The sequence below is a fragment of the Panulirus ornatus genome, chromosome 29, assembly GCF_036320965.1.
Source record: "Panulirus ornatus isolate Po-2019 chromosome 29, ASM3632096v1, whole genome shotgun sequence".
NCBI classification, from domain to species: domain Eukaryota; kingdom Metazoa; phylum Arthropoda; class Malacostraca; order Decapoda; family Palinuridae; genus Panulirus; species Panulirus ornatus.
The window spans coordinates 12,930,462-12,949,835 of record NC_092252.1 but is presented as its reverse complement, the minus strand read 5'-3'; the positions used below and the strand labels follow the sequence as shown (position 1 = coordinate 12,949,835).

The window sequence follows — 19,374 nt, the reverse complement described above, 5'->3', positions numbered from 1 at the left end:
GGTGATTGGTGCCGACAACAGCAGTCGTCACCTCAAACTACGTCATCTTCCTACGTCACAGGCATTTGTATGGCTGGTAACAACAATTCCGTGTCATCTGACAGGACACGGTTGATGGGAGCATCAGTACATTCATTGCTTTCATGGCTGATGGCAATGATATTATGATGCAACAAAGACAGAGTATGGAAGATGAAAAAAGATTATTCAACAGAGACAAATCTTAGGTGATGGTAGCAGCAATGAGATGTAATACATGCAACGTTTGGTTGGATGACAGCATCAATACAGCATAGGCAGCAATGGTTTCATGGCTACAATGCAAAATAGGCATTGCAATTTAGTTTGTAATTCATAATGCATACAGGTGATTGCAATTATACTTTGCAACCTAGCTATGTGCATGTGATTGCAACAATATGATGCAATACTTGGTTAAAGATGGCTGTAGGGTTAAACAATCTCAACAGATGGCAGCACAAACCATCGTCAGACACGTTTACTCGCCATATTGACAAACTTACTACGCCTATTTGTTTTATAATCCCATACGGTGCGACAGGAAACGTTATTGCATAGGTAAGCTCTAATATTTATTTGTTCAAATTACTAGAAAGGTATATACAGGCTTAGTTTGTTTGTGTGATGGAGATTCGATTGGTGGGCGTAGTAGCTTAGTTTGGCTAGGAGTACCACTGCTGGTGCCTTGATAGGTGTGGGTTCGAATCCCTGCATGAGAGGAAGCATGTGAAGTGTGTATCCAACTCGTTTGAAATTGATTGTGAGCATGATGCTACTCACATATGTAAAAAGTTCTTGTCCAAGAAGAAGAGACATCTGTTGTAAGCGGGCTTTTGTGATTTTGACACGGAGTCGGCATTTGGGGAATAACATGTAAGTTAAGATAACAATATCTGATTATTTTTTTGCCTTATGTTTATCAAAGCAGACTCAGTTAAGGAAACATTGAGTTGTTCATGCTTTGTGGCAAGAAATGTATGGCAAATGCATTGAGAGGTGTCTTATGTATCGATATACAATGACATAATATGGCGTAACTGCCTTCCAGTTTGGGTAAGAAATTGTACAGTGATGAGAAAGATGAGCTTTCCTTAATATCTTTAATTTTTATATATTATTTTCACTATGTTACGTTAGTAGGTAAAATTAAAGGAAAACTGCCTCCTGACTGGAGAATCTCTGGCTCATTATTTCTCACGGTTAAATATATGGTGTTTGAAAGTACATGATGCCATAAAGCAATTACTTGACCTTTTCAGGAAAGGTGCTGTCTGCTCACCTTTTAATTTAGCAAAATTCCGTCAGGATATCGGTTAGGCATTGTATTCCTTGGTATGAAATCATGATCTGGAATACTACCTAATTTTGTTATGCTTAGTTATTAATCAACACATGTCTTAACCGTAGGAAATTTATTGATTTTGTTTTGCAATGATAGCAAATTTTGTTTTGAATGAGACTTGAGGAGAGAGAGAGAGATGTAGAGAATTATATGTATGTCTAGTTGAGCTCCGCATCGCTAAATATTCTGCTTTGCTGGTGTAGTGTTCAGAGAATATATAATAACAGTTGTGTAGCATGATATGGATCCTCATGTATTAATGAATAACATTAGATAAGATGAAAGTAATGATAAGTCTGTATATTAGTGAAAATACAAGGTTGATTAATGTATTTTTAGGTTAGAGAGAATCAAGAGAATGTAAACCTCACTTAATAGTTAGGTGCATAATAGAAATATACCAGAATCTAATTGATAACTGCTTGGGGTTACATAGGTGTTTGGTCGTCTGTTTTGGGGCATTCAGTGTCATTAGCTTGATGCACCATGCTGGGTGTGGCTGCTATATTATTTGTTTAATACTGAACAGAATGATAAATGTCGACTGCTAGGGGGAATAAGTGGAGTATTCAGTTTTACTTTTGCCAGTGTCACTTTAACACCTTTTTCCCTGCTTCCTTATGTAATGTTGCACAGTAATATACAATGCTGAATGTCATCTCAGCTCTTATATATTATGTAAACAATATATAAGTAGTGCATACGAAAATAATTCAATATCCAAACGTAATAGCAGTGCAGAGATAAACTAGACTTTTTCCTAATGAATTTGAAATCGATTGTGGTGAGGGTTGTGCATCTTGAAAATATGGCATTGATTGTGGTATATATATGCGGAACACTTGGAGAAATCATTAGAACCTATGAGACCACAGCTAATATTACCTAGCAGCCAAAATTCCTTTCATTTTGACACTTGATGAATGTGTTAATTATGGTTGTGTATACAAATTCAGTTTTTGGTCAATCTTTGTTTACATCAACAAATTGTGTTCTGTTTCTTTTCTATGGTTGCCGCAGGATGCAGCTGAGACAGCATTATGTAGTTTTTAGCTTTAACACTGAAAAGATTGGAATTCATCGGCTGCCAGGTGGACTTAGATGAGGTTTTTGAGGCTTCAGTTGTAGAGATACTTCACCTATTCTTAAGTGCCCTTGTGAGCCAGATCTATAAGCACTAACACTCACCTCTCAAACCTAATTTCAGTTTTACTCCATATTCCTCTCATATTCCAGCAACTTTTAGGTCTTTGCTTCACACTGACCCCTGACTACCAGTAAGATTTTCCCAAACTATTCTTAGCCCCTCACTCTTGATGTTTTGTTTCAATCAGAGCTAGAAAGTCCAGGTTCCTTTCTTCAAACATAGCTCTGTACCTATATTTTTCTTCACTTGTTTGTTATATCCACACACAGTCAGACTCCTCAGTCTGAACCTTTGAGGAGGATGAGCACTCCCTGCTTGGTACCTTCTTTAGTTACAGTTTATAGAAATTGAAACACAAGAAGGGAAGGGTTTCTAGCCTCTCCACTCCTACCCATCTTAGTCATACCATTTCCAGACACCCTCTTCTCCTCTCTCAACCACACTCTTTTCATTACCACAGATCTCTCTTACACTTTCATTACTTTCTCAATCAAATCACATCCACCCTCCTCCACACAGTCCTATCTAAAGGCCATGCCTCACAGCCATATGATTTTGTTGGAACCACTATTCCTCCAAATATACCCAATTTTGCTCTCCAAGATAATATTCTCTCTTTCTACACATTCTTCATTGCTCTCAGAATCTTTGCTCCCTCCCCTTCCCTATGACACTTCTGCTTACATGGTTCCATTCACTGCTAAGTCCACTCCCAGATATCTGATGCATTTCACTACCTTCAATTTTTCTCCATTCAAAATTACATCCCAGCTATCTGGTCCCTCAACATGCTGTACATCCCAACTGGTCCCTCTACCTTGCTGAACATAATAACCTTGCACTTATTCACATTTACTCTCAACTCTCCCCTTTCACACACTTTTCCAAACTCACTCACCAACTTCTGCAGTTTTTCACTAGAATCAGCCACTAGTGCCATATCATTGGTGAACACCAGCTGACTCACATCCCAGGCCCTTGCACCCCCAGCAGACTGCATACTCACCCCTCTCTCCAAAACTCTTGCATTTACCTCCCAAACCACCCCATCCATAGATAAACAACCATGGTGACATCACACACTCTGGGTGCAGACCGACCTTTACTGGTAACCAATCACTCTCCTCTATTCCTGCTCATGCACATGCCTTACACCCTTGATAAAGAGTTCTCTGCTTTTAGCAGCTTACCTTCCACACCATATATTCTTAAGACCTTCCATGAAGCATCTCTATCAGCCTATCATATGCCTTTTCCAGATCCATATTTTTGTTTTTTTTATACTATTCGCCATTTCCCGTGATAGCGAGGTAGCGTTAAGAACAGAGGACTGGGCCTTTGAGGGAATATCCTCACCTGGCCCTGCGTTTTGTAAAAGGCGACTGAAAGGGGAGGGAGCAAGGGGCTGGAAATCCTGCCCTCCAGTTTTTACTTTTCCCAAAGAAGGAACAGAGTAGGGGTCCAGGTGAGGATTTTCCCCACTCAGGCTCAGTTCTCTTTTCTTAATGCTACCTCACTAATGCGGGAAATGGCAATTATGTATTAAATATATATATATATATATATATATATATATATATATATATATATATATCATCACATGTTTACCAAATGGCGTCCTAGCTTCATCTCTTCGATGTATATCAACTGACTGTTATATTCCTCTCTTGTGTCTCCCCTGATGATGTGATTATTACACGAAAGTGCACTTGGGAACTTTTTGTGTTTCATTTTCCCCGTGGACTCATAGGAATATATATATATATATATATATATATATATATATATATATATATATATATATATATATGTGTGTGTGTGTGTGTGTGTGATCAGGGCCTGAACATGCAGGAGGGTGAAAGGCGTGCAAGGAATAGAGTGAATTGGAATGATGTGGTATATCGGGGTCGACGTGCTGTCAATGGATTGAACCAGGGCATGTGAAGCGTCTGGGGTAAACCATGGAAAATTCTGTGAGGCCTGGATGTGGAAAGGGAGCTGTGGTTTCGGTGCATTATTACATGACAGCTAGAGACACTGTGAATGAATGGGGCCTTTGTTGTCTTTTCCTAGCGCTACCTCGCACACATGAGGGGGGAGGGGGTTGTTATTCCATGTGTGGCGAGGTGGCGATGGGAATAGATAAAGGCAGACTGTATGAATTATGTACTTGTGTATATATGTATATGTTTTTGTGTGTATATATATGTGTACATTGAGATGTATAGGTATGTATATTTGCGTGTGTGGATGTGTATGTATATACATGTGTATGTGGGTGGGTTGGGCCATTCTTTCGTCTGTTTCCGTGCGCTACCTCGCTAACGCGGGAGACAGCGACAAAGCAAAATAAAAAAAATTATAATATATATATATATATATATATATATATATATTTATGTATGTATACGTAGAAAAGCAAATGGATTTGTATGTAGCATTTATGGATCCAGAGAAGGCATATGATAGAGTTGATAGAGATGCTCTGTGGAAGGTATTAAGAATATATGGTGTGGGAGGCAAGTTGTCAGAAGCAGTGAAAAGTTTTTATAGAGGATGTAAGGCATGTGTACGTGTAGGAAGAGAGGAAAGTGATTGGTTCTCAGTGAATGTAGGTTAGTGGCAGGGATGTGTGATGTCTCCATGGTTGTTTAATTTGTTTATGGATGGGGTTGTTAGGGAGGTGAATGCAAGAGTTTTGGAAAGAGGGGCAAGTATGCAGTCTGTTGTGGATGAGAGAGCTTGGGAAGTGAGTCATTGTTGTTCGCTGATGATACAGCGCTGGTGGCCGATTCATGTGAGAAACTGCAGAAGCTAGTGACTGAGTTTGGTAAAGTGTGTGAAAGAAGAAAGCTGAGGGTAAATGTGAATAAGAGCAAGGTTATTAGGTACAGTAGGGTTGAGGGTCAAGTCAATTGGGAGGTAAGTTTGAATGGAGAAAAACTGGAGGAAGTGAAGTGTTTTAGATATCTGGGAGTGGATTTGGCAACGGATGGAACCATGGAGGCGGAAGTGAATCATAGGGTGGGGGAGGGGCGAAAATTCTGGGAGCCTTGAAGAATGTGTGGAAGTCGAGAACATTATCTTGGAAAGCAAAAATGGGTATGTTTGAAGGAATAGTGGTCCCAACAATGTTATATGGTTGCGAGGCGTGGGCTAAGGATAGAGTTGTGCGAAAGAGGGTGGATGTGCTGGAAATGAGATGTTTGAGGATAATATGTGGTGTGAGGTGGTTTGATCAAGTAAGTAATAATAGGGTAAGGGAGATGTGTGGTAATAAAAAGAGTGTGGTTGAGAGAGCAGAAGAGGGTGTTTTGAAATGGTTTGGTCACATGGAGAGAATGAGAGAGGAAAGATTGACCAAGAGGATATATGTGTCAGAGGTGGAGGGAATGAGAAGTGGGAGACCAAATTGGAGGTGGAAAGATGGAGTGAAAAAGATTTTGAGTGATCAGGGCCTGAACATGCAGGAGGGTGAAAGGCATACAAGGAATAGAGTGAATTGGAATGATGTGCTATACCGGGGTCAACGTGCTGTCAATGGATTGAACCAGGGCATGTGAAGTGTCTGGGGTAAACCATGGAAAGTTCTGTGGGACTGGATGTGGAAAGGGAGCTGTGGTTTCGGTGCATTATTACATGACAGCTAGAGACTGAGTGTGAACGCATGGGGCCTTTGTTGTCTTTTCTAGCACTACCTCGCACACATGAGGGTGGAGGGGGTTGTTATTTCATGTGTGGCAGGATGGCGATGGGAATGAACAAGGGCAGACAGCATGAATTATGTACTTGTGTATATATGTATATGTCTGTGTGTGTATATATATGTATACGCTGAGATGTATAGGTATGTATATTTGCGTGTGTGGACGTGTATGTATATACATGTGTATGCGGGAGGGTTGGGCCATTCTTTCGTCTGTTTCCTTGCACTGCCTCGCTAATGCGGGAGACAGCGACAAAGCAAAATTAAAATATATGTAGTTTTGCACTAAGAACAAAGAAATGTTCTCATTTACTCATTTATTTTCTAGCTGTCATGTGTAATGCACCAATACCACAGCCCCTTATCTATTACCAGGCCCGATGGACCATTTTGTGGTTAACCCTGACCACTTCATATATCCTAGTTTAGTTCATTAACAGCACATCATGCTGTGTATACCACATTGCTCCATGTCACTCTATTCTGTGCATGTTACACTTTACAGCATGTTCAGGGCACTAGCTCTCAAAATGTTTTTCATTCCTTCCTTTCTACTCAAATTCAGTCTTCTGATACTTATATCCTCATTGTCAGCCTCTTCTCATATGTGTATATCCTTACCTACTTCCTTGTACAGAAGTCCTTTGTACTGTAATGAACCTCCCTTAGCACTTAGGAAGCCAGCCACATATTTCCACTGGGTGGGACACAAGTCACAAAGTGCATTGATGAGTATATATATCAGGATCAAACAAAATAGTTTTTAATTGCACATGTCCAAGCATTGTTATATATAGTATACCAGAACCAGCACTTACCAACCACAGCTGATTCCCACATGGCTTCATATGCTCAGGTTCAGTTCATTGACAGCATTTTACTCTCCGTATATCACAGTGATTCATTTAATTCAAACTCAAGCATGCCTTTGAACCCTCCTAAATGTTCAGGCACCAGTATCTCCAACCTTCCATCTCCTTCATAGTCACCTCCCCATTGCTCCCTCCACTTCTGACTCATAGATCCTCATAGTCAGTCAGTCAGTCTTTGTTTATCCTATACATATCTGAAACCACTTGAGGGCCACATGATCAGCTCTCATTGTTAGATTTAACTTAGTATTGTATTTTTGCATTTAATTTACCTTAAGACAAAATCATGCTTCTTTGCAGAGAATGGATGAAGACAATAAAATGGCTGAACCAGGACCTAGTACTGGGTGTTCCAATGACAGAAGTGGGATTCCTGTTTGCACTACACATCATCGAGATATTATACCTCCATCCAGGCCAAGAGATGAGGTAATTTTGAGTTGTGCTCAAAGTGGGATTTTGATGGTATCTGTAGGGATTCTGTGACCATTTACACAGATTAGGTTGTGGTTGTCCTTTTTGATTAATAGTATCTGTAAGGATTCTCTGACATTTTTGTATTTTTTTAATGTCTTCCTTAGATATCTCAACATTTTCTAAAGCCTCCTCCTCCTCCTTCCCCCATTTTATCTCTGTCTTCACTTGTGTAAACACTTTTAACTTGTTGTTTAATCCCTCTCATATCCTTACATTATCCTCTACTATTTTTCCCTTTGAATTCTTTAGTCTGATTAGCTGCTCTTTGACTGACAATCTGCTTCTGACAGATTTATGGAAAAGTTTTGGTTTTTCACCTGCCTTATCCACAACATTCTTATCAAGGTTTCTCTGTTCTTCTTTTCTTATCTTGTTGTACTCATTCTTTGCTCCCTTATACCTTGCAAAAGCTGGCTGGCTGGATCGTTGCCTTTATCTCTTTGCTCCCTTTGTTTTTGACATCTTTCATTAAACCATACTACTCTCTTCTAAACCTTTTTTCTGTATTTAAGGCTAGAGGTGCACCTGTTCTTAGTCCTTCATGTTAAGTTTCACTACAATACCCTGGTTCTGGGCTAATCATCTCCATAACCCAGTCTATGTTACTTGAGAAATGTGTAAGTTCTGTGTAGTTTCCATGATTATAACTCTTCTTCAAGTCCTGTCTCACCTCTGCTCTTTTAACTTCCCTGCTTACCAAATGATCAAACTTAACCATTACATGATCAGTTTTTCCAAGTGGTGTATCATATATAATATCTTTATATCTGTGCTAGACTTTGTGAAGATAAGATTAAGTAATGAGGGTAAATCTGTCCCTTTCATCATAGTGTGTTCACCAACATGCTGTTTAAGGAAGTGTTCTTGTACACACTCTAGGAACTTTTGAATCCTACTAGTTTGTCTCTTTGAAATTGAAATCTTCCGTTATCAACCCTTTCCCTTCTCTAAGAAGTGCTTAATTTCCTGTTTGTGTGTTTGTGTAGTGACCCTTTTTTATCAGTGTCATTGTGTGTGTGTGTATAGGTGGCCTGCTTTTATTAGTAAATTGGTAATTACCTATTTGTAATTGATAGAAATGACTGAAAGACAGTGCTTTATTATCTTCATAAGAAAGGGAAAATGTGAGTAAGGAACAAGTGATAGATATAGAAAAGAATGTGTTATATTCATAATTATATTAAGGGAGAATGAGACAAGATGCATATTATAGGGTAATCCTAACTCTCAGGGTCAGTGACCTTCCTCCTCTTTGAAAATATTTCTTATTATGATGGACATAGTGACTAAATACAAATGTCAGTATCTATCTCTTCCTATGTAATCAAAACTTAATGGAAGTCGAAAACCATATTTATAGGTACTCTTGGATTCTGGGTCACTCCTTCATGAAATAACCTCTCTTCCCCACTCAAAAAAGTGACTACTTAGGCTTATGTACTTTCAAGAGGTATGAAGACAACTGTAACAGTGACAATAACCATGAGAGATTGATGTTTTGATGGATAGATAACCATGAAAGATAAATGTTTTGAATAACCATGAAAGATAAATGTTCTGATGAATAAGTAGTTCCTATTGACAGTCACAGAAGTGGTTCTGAAGGTATTTCTGTAAACATTCAGGTAGGACTGTCTGTAAAGTGCTTCTCTAGGACACAAGCAAGGCTAATGGTCCTGATGACATCCATCCCCATTTACTTAATGAGTGTGCCTCTTAACTTGCTCTTAAAATTGCTTGTTTGCTCTGTTTCTGTTTGAAAACTAGAACTTTCCCTTATTTTTGTAAACATGCTTAGGTACATCCCTTCCTTAGGAAGGGTTCCTGTTCTAACCCCTCTCAAGCATTGTATTGTTGCTTTGACACCTGCCACTTCCACAGTCTTTAAATCCCTCCTCTTTAGATTTTCTACTGTCCTTTCTTTGATCACCAGAATGGCTTCCATAAGGCAAGATCCATTGGTTATATTCTTTCCTAATGTCTGGTCATCATCCTGTGCAGGTGCCCTTGACATATCCAAAGCATTTGGCAGGGTGTGGCATCAGGGTCTCATCTCTTATGCTCCCCTCTTTTGGCTTCCTTCCCTCACTCTGTGTCCTTATATCCTTTGCTTCCTCTCTGGCTGCTCTGTCTGCATGTTTGTTGATGGATTAACCTCCACTCCTTTCTCCATCTTTGTTCTGTCCTGTCTTTGACACTTTTTTCCTTTTTATCATCGATTTCCATTTTTCCAAAAATAATTCAGTACTTTTAAATGCTGATGACAACACTACAATCCTCCATGTCCTTCAATTCTGCTAGTTCTTCTCTCACTCAGTCTGCATCTTGTCTTGACAACTTCCTTAATAAGCTCAGACTTGGATAGGATATCTTCATGGGATGGATGAAATCTGATTAAGTTTAATGCTTCCAGGACCCAGTTTATGCCCACTTCTCCATAGAAAATTCATCACAACTTTCCTTTTTCCTTTAACAGTTCTGTAATTCCACCTCTTGACTCAGTGAACATGCTTGGTATTTCTGTAACATCCACTCTAACTTGGGAACCCCATACTATGGAAATAGCTAAGTTTGCCACTAAGGAACTGGTCATCCAGTTGTTAAAATTTCTTTTCATCTGGACAATTTGTGCAAAGGATTGATCCATCCTTGTGTGGAGTTTTACTTTCACATCTAAGGTGGCTCTAGCTCTGCATCCTTACTTGACTGAGTTGAGTCGAAAGTAGTTGGACAGATAAACTCTCCCATGTAACTTCAAAACTTGACCCTCTTGCCCTATGCAGCAATATTATGTCACCTTCCCTCTTCTACAGATATTACTTCGGTTTTTGCTTCTAAGAGCTGGTTGCATGTGTGCCCCCACCACTAGCTAGACCATGCAATACTCAGCAAGCTACTGCATCACATAATTTTTGTGTCGCCATTGGCAACCAAGGGTGGGATGTTTTGATAACTGTTTCTTTCTCTGCACATCAAAGCTTTGAAACTCTCAACCCTGTTATGTCATTCCCAATAACTATGACCTGGCACAATTTAAAAGATGTTTTTTTTCACTTCCTCCAAAATTTGTAAATACTTTACCTTGTCTCTTATTATTTTCTTTCATTAACCTCTATATATTTCATTTAAAGCCCAGCCTTGATATGGACTTTTGTCTGTAACTGGGGCCTCCACTGAAAAAAACTGATTCATTTCCCAAACCTGCTCATCTACAACAGGCTGTACATTTGTGCCTCTCTCCAAAACACTTGCATTTACCTCTCTCACCACCCCATCTTTAAACATGTTAAACAGCTATGGTGACATCACACACAATTGCCACAGGTTAATTTTCATGTGGAACTTCTCACTTTTGTCTTTTCCCATTTGTACACATGCCTTATAAATATGATAAAAACTACACAGTGCTTCTTCTAAAAGCTTTCCTTCTACACCATATATTATTATTATTATTATTATCATTATTATTATTATTATTATTATTATTATTGTTATTATTATTATTTTCATTATTTTCATCTTTTTTGTAGGGAAGTGATTCCGAGTATGGTGTCCGGCGAAGTATAAGCTGTGAGCAGTTGGCTACTTGGAACTCACAGTTATATGAAAAAAATTATGTAATTTGTCCTCTCCCTAATTGTGGCCTCATGTTCCATGGGGCTCCACAGATCCAAAATCACTATGTTAATTGTACTGGGGTAAGTAATTTCTGTAATGCTTTGTTTTGTATTATTCCATTAGTATCCATTTAAGCCTATACTATACAGCATGATAGAGGGAATGGGTGTCAGATATTAGATATATAGATGAATAGAAATCTTTACACCTTGAGCCAAACATACATTGAAAATCCTTAATTACCATTCAATAACACTGTCACCCCATTTCGTAAGAAGCTCATCTCTGATCCAATTCACTCCAGCTGATGTGCCACACATCTGATGCATGGCTTTTACCACCCCTTATCTTTTTGATAAACCTTTCACTGTGACAGTCTTGCCCTGTATACCTCAACGTCCCAAACACCCCACACCTGTTACCCTAACATCTTTCAGTTTAAACTGTCCTTCAGAAAATTCACATGCTTTTGATTGGATTTTTTTGTCATTACCTTTTTAATGTTATATGTAATATCTTATGCAACATATTCTTTTGTTTACTTAACTTTATCATTTTTTATCACTTTTTTAGTGCTCTTTGTATACCACATATATTTTGTATACTATATTTTATCATCGCTTGTTTATTAGTCATATCTTTTACATCTTATACTTCTTGTGTCTAGTTCTTGTCTTAAATTTTATTCTGTAATAACTCATCTGCTCAGAGGTATGACGGTGCTGTTCTGAAGTGTGTCCATTGCCAAGCCGTAGTAGCAGCAGATCATATGTATCAACACATGAAAGCCATGCATCACTCAGAGCCATCTCCTCATCTAAGCAGTGATTCTGGCAGTAGTGAGGTTGCAAGAGTAACAGGCATCATAGAAGGAGGAGGAAGGTCTAATCAGAAGAGTGGAAGGTTTCTATTAGGGTCAGTGGCTGTCCCACCTGGAGCATCAACAATAGTGAGTTGTTTTTACAGTGCTCGTATAATGGACTTTGATGCTCATGTCGTTGCATGAATAATTTTACATCTTTGCCATTTTCTCTCCTATTCATACCATACCATTATTCCATCCCTCACTTGTTCATTCATCTCTCAATGCTTTTTTTGATTATTGATCTCATTCCTCACACTTATCTGTGTTCTAGCTTGGTGAGCTCTGGGTAAATCATATTCAGCTTTTTGTGTTCTGCTCAGAGTGGGGTGCCTAAATGTGTGTGGATGTAACCAAGATGTGAAAAAAGGAGAGATAGGTAGTATGTTTGAGGAAAGGAACCTGGATGTTTTGGCTCTGAGTGAAACGAAGCTCAAGGGTAAAGGGGAAGAGTGGTTTGGAAATGTCTGGGGAGTGAAGTCAGGGGTTAGTGAGAGGACAAGAGCAAGGGAAGGAGTAGCAATACTCCTGAAACAGGAGTTGTGGGAGTATGTGATAGAATGTAAGAAAGTAAATTCTCGATTAATATGGGTAAAATTGAAAGTTGATGGAGAGAGGTGGGTGATTATTAGTGCATATGCACCTGGGCATGAGAAGAAAGTTCATGAGAGGCAAGTGTTTTGGGAGCAGCTAAATGAGTGTGTTAGCGGTTTTGATGCACGAGACCGGGTTATAGTGATGGGTGATTTGAATGCAAAGGTGAGTAATGTGGCAGTTGAGGGAATAATTGGTATGCATGGGGTGTTCAGTGTTGTAAATGGAAATGGTGAAGAGCTTGTAGATTTATGTGCTGAAAAAGGACTGATGATTGGGAATACCTGGTTTAAAAAGCGAGATATACATAAGTATACTTATGTAAGTAGGAGAGATGGCCAGAGAGCGTTATTGGATTACGTGTTAATTGACAGGCGTGCGAAAGAGAGACTTTTGGATGTTAATGTGCTGAGAGGTGCTACTGGAGGGATGTCTGATCATTATCTTGTGGAGGCTAAGGTGAAGATTAGTATGGGTTTTCAGAAAAGAGGAGTGAATGTTGGGGTGAAGAAGGTGGTGAGAGTAAGTGAGCTTGGGAAGGAGACCTGTGTGGGGAAGTACCAGGAGAGACTGTGTACAGAATGGAAAAAGGTGAGAACAATGGAAGTAAGGGGAGTGGGGGAGGAGTGGGATGTATTTAGGGAATCAGTGATGGATTGCGCAAAAGATGCTTGTGGCATGAGAAGAGTGGGAGGTGGGCTGTTTAGAAAGGGTAGTGAGTGGTGGGATGAAGAAGTAAGAGTATTAGTGAAAGAGAAGAGAGAGGCATTTGGACGATTTTTGCAGGGAAAAAATGCAATTGAGTGGGAGATGTATAAAAGAAAGAGACAGGAGGTCAAGAGAAAGGTGCAAGAGGTGAAAAAAAGGGCAAATGAGAGTTGGGGTGAGAGACTATCAGTAAATTTTAGGGAGAATAAAAAGATGTTCTGGAAGGAGGTAAATAGGGTGCGTAAGACAAGGGAGCAAATGGGAACTTCAGTGAAGGGCGTAAATGGGGAGGTGATAACAAGTAGCGGTGATGTGAGAAGGAGATGGAATGAGTATTTTGAAGGTCTGTTGAATGTGTCTGATGACAGAGTGGCAGATATAGGGTGTTTTGGTCGAGGTGGTGTGCAAAGTGAGAGGGTTAGGGAAAATGATTTGGTAAACAGAGAAGAGGTAGTAAAAGCTTTGCGGAAGATGAAAGCCGGCAAGGCAGCAGGTTTGGATGGTATTGCAGTGGAATTTATTAAAAAAGGGGGTGACTGTATTGTTGACTGGTTGGTAAGGTTATTTAATGTATGTATGACTCATGGTGAGGTGCCTGAGGATTGGCGGAATGCGTGCATAGTGCCATTGTACAAAGGCAAAGGGGATAAGAGTGAGTGCTCAAATTACAGAGGTATAAGTTTGTTGAGTATTCCTGGTAAATTATATGGGAGGGTATTGATTGAGAGGGTGAAGGCATGTACAGAGCATCAGATTGGGGAAGAGCAGTGCGGTTTCAGAAGTGGTAGAGGATGTGTGGATCAGGTGTTTGCTTTGAAGAATGTATGTGAGAAATACTTAGAAAAGCAAATGGATTTGTATGTAGCATTTATGGATCTGGAGAAGGCATATGATAGAGTTGATAGAGATGCTCTGTGGAAGGTATTAAGAATATATGGTGTGGGAGGAAAGTTGTTAGAAGCAGTGAAAAGTTTTTATCGAGGATGTAAGGCATGTGTACGTGTAGGAAGAGAGGAAAGTGATTGGTTCTCAGTGAATGTAGGTTTGCGGCAGGGATGTGTGATGTCTCCATGGTTGTTTAATTTGTTTATGGATGGGGTTGTAAGGGAGGTAAATGCAAGAGTCCTGGAAAGAGGGGCAAGTATGAAGTCTGTTGGGGATGAGAGAGCTTGGGAAGTGAGTCAGTTGTTGTTCGCTGATGATACAGCGCTGGTGGCTGATTCATGTGAGAAACTGCAGAAGCTGGTGACTGAGTTTGGTAAAGTGTGTGGAAGAAGAAAGTTGAGAGTAAATGTGAATAAGAGCAAGGTTATTAGGTACAGTAGGAGTGAGGGTCAAGTCAATTGGGAGGTGAGTTTGAATGGAGAAAAACTGGAGGAAGTGAAGTGTTTTAGATATCTGGGAGTGGATCTGTCAGCGGATGGAACCATGGAAGCGGAAGTGGATCATAGGGTGGGGGAGGGGGCGAAAATTTTGGGAGCCTTGAAAAATGTGTGGAAGTCGAGAACATCATCTCGGAAAGCAAAAATGGGTATGTTTGAGGGAATAGTGGTTCCAACAATGTTGTATGGTTGCGAGGCGTGGGCTATGGATAGATATGTGCGCAGGAGGATGGATGTGCTGGAAATGAGATGTTTGAGGACAATGTGTGGTGTGAGGTGGTTTGATCGAGTAAGTAACGTAAGGGTGAGAGAGATGTGTGGAAATAAAAAGAGCGTGGTTGAGAGAGCAGAAGAGGGTGTTTTGAAATGGTTTGGGCACATGGAGAGAATGAGTGAGGAGAGATTGACCAAGAGGATATATGTGTCGGAGGTGGAGGGAACGAGGAGAAGAGGGAGACCAAATTGGAGGTGGAAAGATGGAGTGAAAAAGATTTTGTGTGATCGGGGCCTGAACATGCAGGAGGGTGAAAGGAGGGCAAGAAATAGAGTGAATTGGAGTCATGTGGTATTACAGGGGTTGACGTGATGTCAGTGGATTGAAGCAAGGCATGTGAAGCGTCTGGGGTAAACCATGGAAAGCTGTGTAGGTATGTATATTTGCGTGTGTGGACGAGTGTATGTACATGTGTATGGGGGGGGGGGGTTGGGCCATTTCTTTCGTCTGTTTCCTTGCGCTACCTCGCAAACGCGGGAGACAGCGACAAAGTATAAAAAAAAAAAAAAAAAAAAAAAAAAAAAAAAAAAAAAAAATTCTTTTTTCCAGCCTTGGGAGGGAGGGGTTAATTGGGATATATATTAGGATGAGAATATGAGTGGCACTATTCTAGAGCTGTTACTCTGGAATTCCAAAGAAAACAGAATGAGTTAAATTTTTTAAAACTTGCATGTCTACCAAAATCTTGGCATGAGGTATATGAACAAGAATATAGTGCATAGTGGTTAGCATTCCCATCTACCATGCAAAAGGTCCCAGGTGTTTGAATCTTGGCTGTTGGAGGGTGTTGTGTGGAAAGATGGAGTGAAAAAGATTTTGAGTGATCGTGGCCTGAACATGCAGGAGGGTGAAAGGCTTGCAAGGAATAGAATGAATTGGAACGATGTGGTATACCAGGGTTGACGTGCTGTCATTGGATTGAACCAGGGCATGTGAAGCATCTGGGGTAAACCATGGAAAGTTCTGTGGGGCCTGGATGTGGTGCATTATACATGACAGCTAGAGACTGAGTGTGAATGAATGTGGCCTTTGTTGTCTTTTCCTAGCACTACCTCGCACACATGCGGGGGGAAGGGGTTGTTATTTCATGTTTGGCAGGGTGGCAGCAGGAATGAATAAGGGCAGACTATGAATTATGTACATGTGTTTATATGTATATGTCTGTGTGTATATATATATATATGTATCGTTGAGATGTATAGGTATGTATATGCGCATGTGTGGACATATATATATATATATATATATATATATATATATATATATATATATATATGTCAAGTCAATTGGGAGGTAAGTTTGAATGGAGAAAAACTGGAGGAAGTAAAGTGTTTTAGATATCTGTGAGTGGATCTGGCAGCGGATGGAACCATGGAAGCAGAAGTGAATCATAGGGTGGGGGAGGGGGCGAAAATCCTGGGAGCCTTGAAGAATGTGTGGAAGTCGAGAACATTATCTCAGAAAGCAAAAATGGGTATGTTTGAAGGAATAGTGGTTCCAACAATGTTGTATGGTTGCGAGGCGTGGGCTATGGATAGAGTTGTGCACAGGAGGGTGGATGTGCTGGAAATGAGATGTTTGAGGACAATGTGTGGTGTGAGGTGGTTTGATCGAGTAAGTAATGTAAGGGTAAGAGAGATGTGTGGAAATAAAAAGAGCATGGTTGAGAGAGCAGAAGAGGGTGTTTTGAAATGGTTTGGGCACATGGAGAGAATGAGTGAGGAAAGATTGACCAAGAGGATATATGTGTCGGAGGTGGAGGGAATGAGGAGAAGTGGGAGACCAAATTGGAGGTGGAAAGATGGAGTGAAAAAGATTTCGAGTGATCGGGGCCTGAACATGCAGGAGGGTGAAAGGCGGGCAAGGAATAGAGTGAATTGGATCGATGTGGTATACTGGGGTTGACGTGCTGTCAGTGGATTGAATCAGGGCATGTGAAGCGTCTGGGTAAACCATGGAAAGTTGTGTGGGGCCTAGATGTGGAAAGGGAGCTGTGGTTTCGGGCATTATTGCATGACAGCTAGAGACTGAGTGTGAATGAATGGGGCCTTTGTTGTCTTTTCCTAGCGCTACCTTGCACACATGAGGGGGGAGGGGGATGGTATTCCATGTGTGGCGAGGTGGTGATGGGAATGAATAAAGGCAGACAGTGTGAATTGTGTGCATGGGTATATATGTATGTGTCTGTGTGTGTATATATATGTGTACATTGAGATGTATAGGTATGTATATTTGCGTGTGTGGACGTGTATGTATATACATGTGTATGGGTGTAGGTTGGGCCATTTCTTTCGTCTGTTTCCTTGCGCTACCTCGCAGACACGGGAGACAGCGACAAAGCAAAATAGAAAATAATAAATATATATATATATAGGCCCAGTCCTCTGTTCTTGGCGCTACCTTGCTAATGCGGGAAATGGCGAATAGTTTGAAAGAAAAAAGAAACACGATAAATTTCCAAGTGCTCCCATGAGCAAGAATCACATCATTAGGGGAGATACAAGAACGAAATATAACAGTGGATAGAAAAGCAAAATTATGATAATTCCATCATCATATAAACAAGCCTAGTTGCAACATTATTCACTGTTTTCTATTGTACTGATTGCACAATATATTATCCATGTTCTTTATCTGACCAAATTTACTTTTATGTTCATTTCTCATTTTCATTGGATGGGAATGCTTTTATACTGCTAATAAAAAAAGGGGTAATACTGGAGTGGATAGAAAATTCCACTTAAGGGTTAAAGGGTTGAGAAGGTATTTATATAATAACAAGAAACCAATTTTTAGATTAATAGGTATGATGCTTTTTTTAGGTGTCTGACGATGAGGATGGAAGAGATTTTCATCGATACAGTATTTATGGTATATCAAAAGGTTGCCCCCCTGCAAGGTATGTTGTTACCTATGTTTTTTGTTGTGTATTTAAATGAATTGTTTTGCTGGTTCTTCTTTGCCATCTCTCACCACATGTATGGTATCCAGCGTTAAGTTTTGTATAAGACCAAAGAAAAGATGTGTTTTAGCAACAATTATATGATAAAGAAATAGGTTAGTAATTACTCTTTTTTGTTGGTTTCTACATAGTAGAGGAGCAACTATCCTGCTACCCTTGGAGTCCATATCCACATAAGCATGCTTGTCTGTGCCTTTGTTAAATTTTACATCTGAGCCCAATTTTTAGTCACTGCTCAACGGCAGTCATGTAATTTCATGTGCAAGTGCATAGTGGTGAGCACTAAAGCACCGTACCAAAGGTTGGTCACCCTGACCTCACAATTTAGCAATCAAAGATGACCTAGTATCTAGGAGTTACTTGTACTGGTTGCTGCTTTTACAGTGACTCTCAGTTAAATGCATATGGCATTTAGCATGGGCGGATTTTACAGTTACATGGACTGAGAAGTTAGCCAGGGTTTGTATGAAAATGATTTAATATGTGAATTGAACACTTTTTTTATTAATTCTTTAATATTTACTTATTTTTCCTGCCTCTGTGATGTAGCATCAATAACTGAGTAACAGTTACCTCAGTTGTACACATTTTCGTCTCTAGTGGTCATGTATGATATACTGCGTACTGTTTCAATTATCTGCAACTAAGTTCCACAGTCTACTACAAAGTTTACCTTGAACTGCTCATACACCCTAGTTGCATCTACTGGGAGCACATCACCCCTGATATTCCACACTACTCAAATTTTTCTCTTCATTGCTTGCTTTTCATCCTCCTGAATTAATTAGGTCCAATTACCCCAAATCTCACTCTGTTCCTCCATCTTGATTTCTTTTCTTTTCTTCACTGAACCTCTCCATATGGCCAGACCATTCATCTTTCCCAGTTTGGCTATCAAGTAGACAATGCTAACTACTAGACCTCTCTGATATGTCATTTCTCTCACAATCAACCTACTTCATGCCACACATCATCTGGAGACATTTTATTTCCAGCATGTCTACCCTTTTCATTTATTTGCTTTCAGTTGGACTACTGAACATGCCCATCTTTGAACATGCCCATCTTTGGCCATGCAAACACTGTCCTTCATGCACTTCTTAATACACTCAGGACTTTGACAATTTCATCCTCTCTTTGACTTCCTTCAGCTCCCATGATTTCATTAACAGCCATGTTTGCTCGTAGATACCAAAATCACTCTTCTTTGTCCAGATCATCCCCATTTAAACTCGTCTCAGATTGTACTGTTTCACCTCAGTATTGTACCTAATACTTGACTTTGGTTGCATTATCTTTGAACTCCCTTCTTTTTCTTGCTCTCCCAAACTTTATCTCAAGCCTTTGGAGTTTTTATAAATCTTATCTTCCTGAACCATGTCATCTAAAAAAAAAGACAATACTTCTCA

General features: G+C 39.8%; 1 protein-coding gene across 1 annotated transcript in view; it reads left to right on the top strand.

Annotated features, from left to right (window-relative positions):
• The window catches only part of LOC139758118 (uncharacterized), a 38,814-nt gene continuing 19,440 nt past the window's right edge, over positions 1-19,374 (top strand). The window contains 5 exon segments of the mRNA XM_071679222.1: positions 1-579; positions 7,389-7,517; positions 11,096-11,263; positions 11,893-12,132; positions 17,826-17,902. Of these exon segments, the coding sequence (XP_071535323.1) occupies positions 7,392-7,517; positions 11,096-11,263; positions 11,893-12,132; positions 17,826-17,902 (611 nt within the window). The 5' untranslated portion in view covers positions 1-579; positions 7,389-7,391.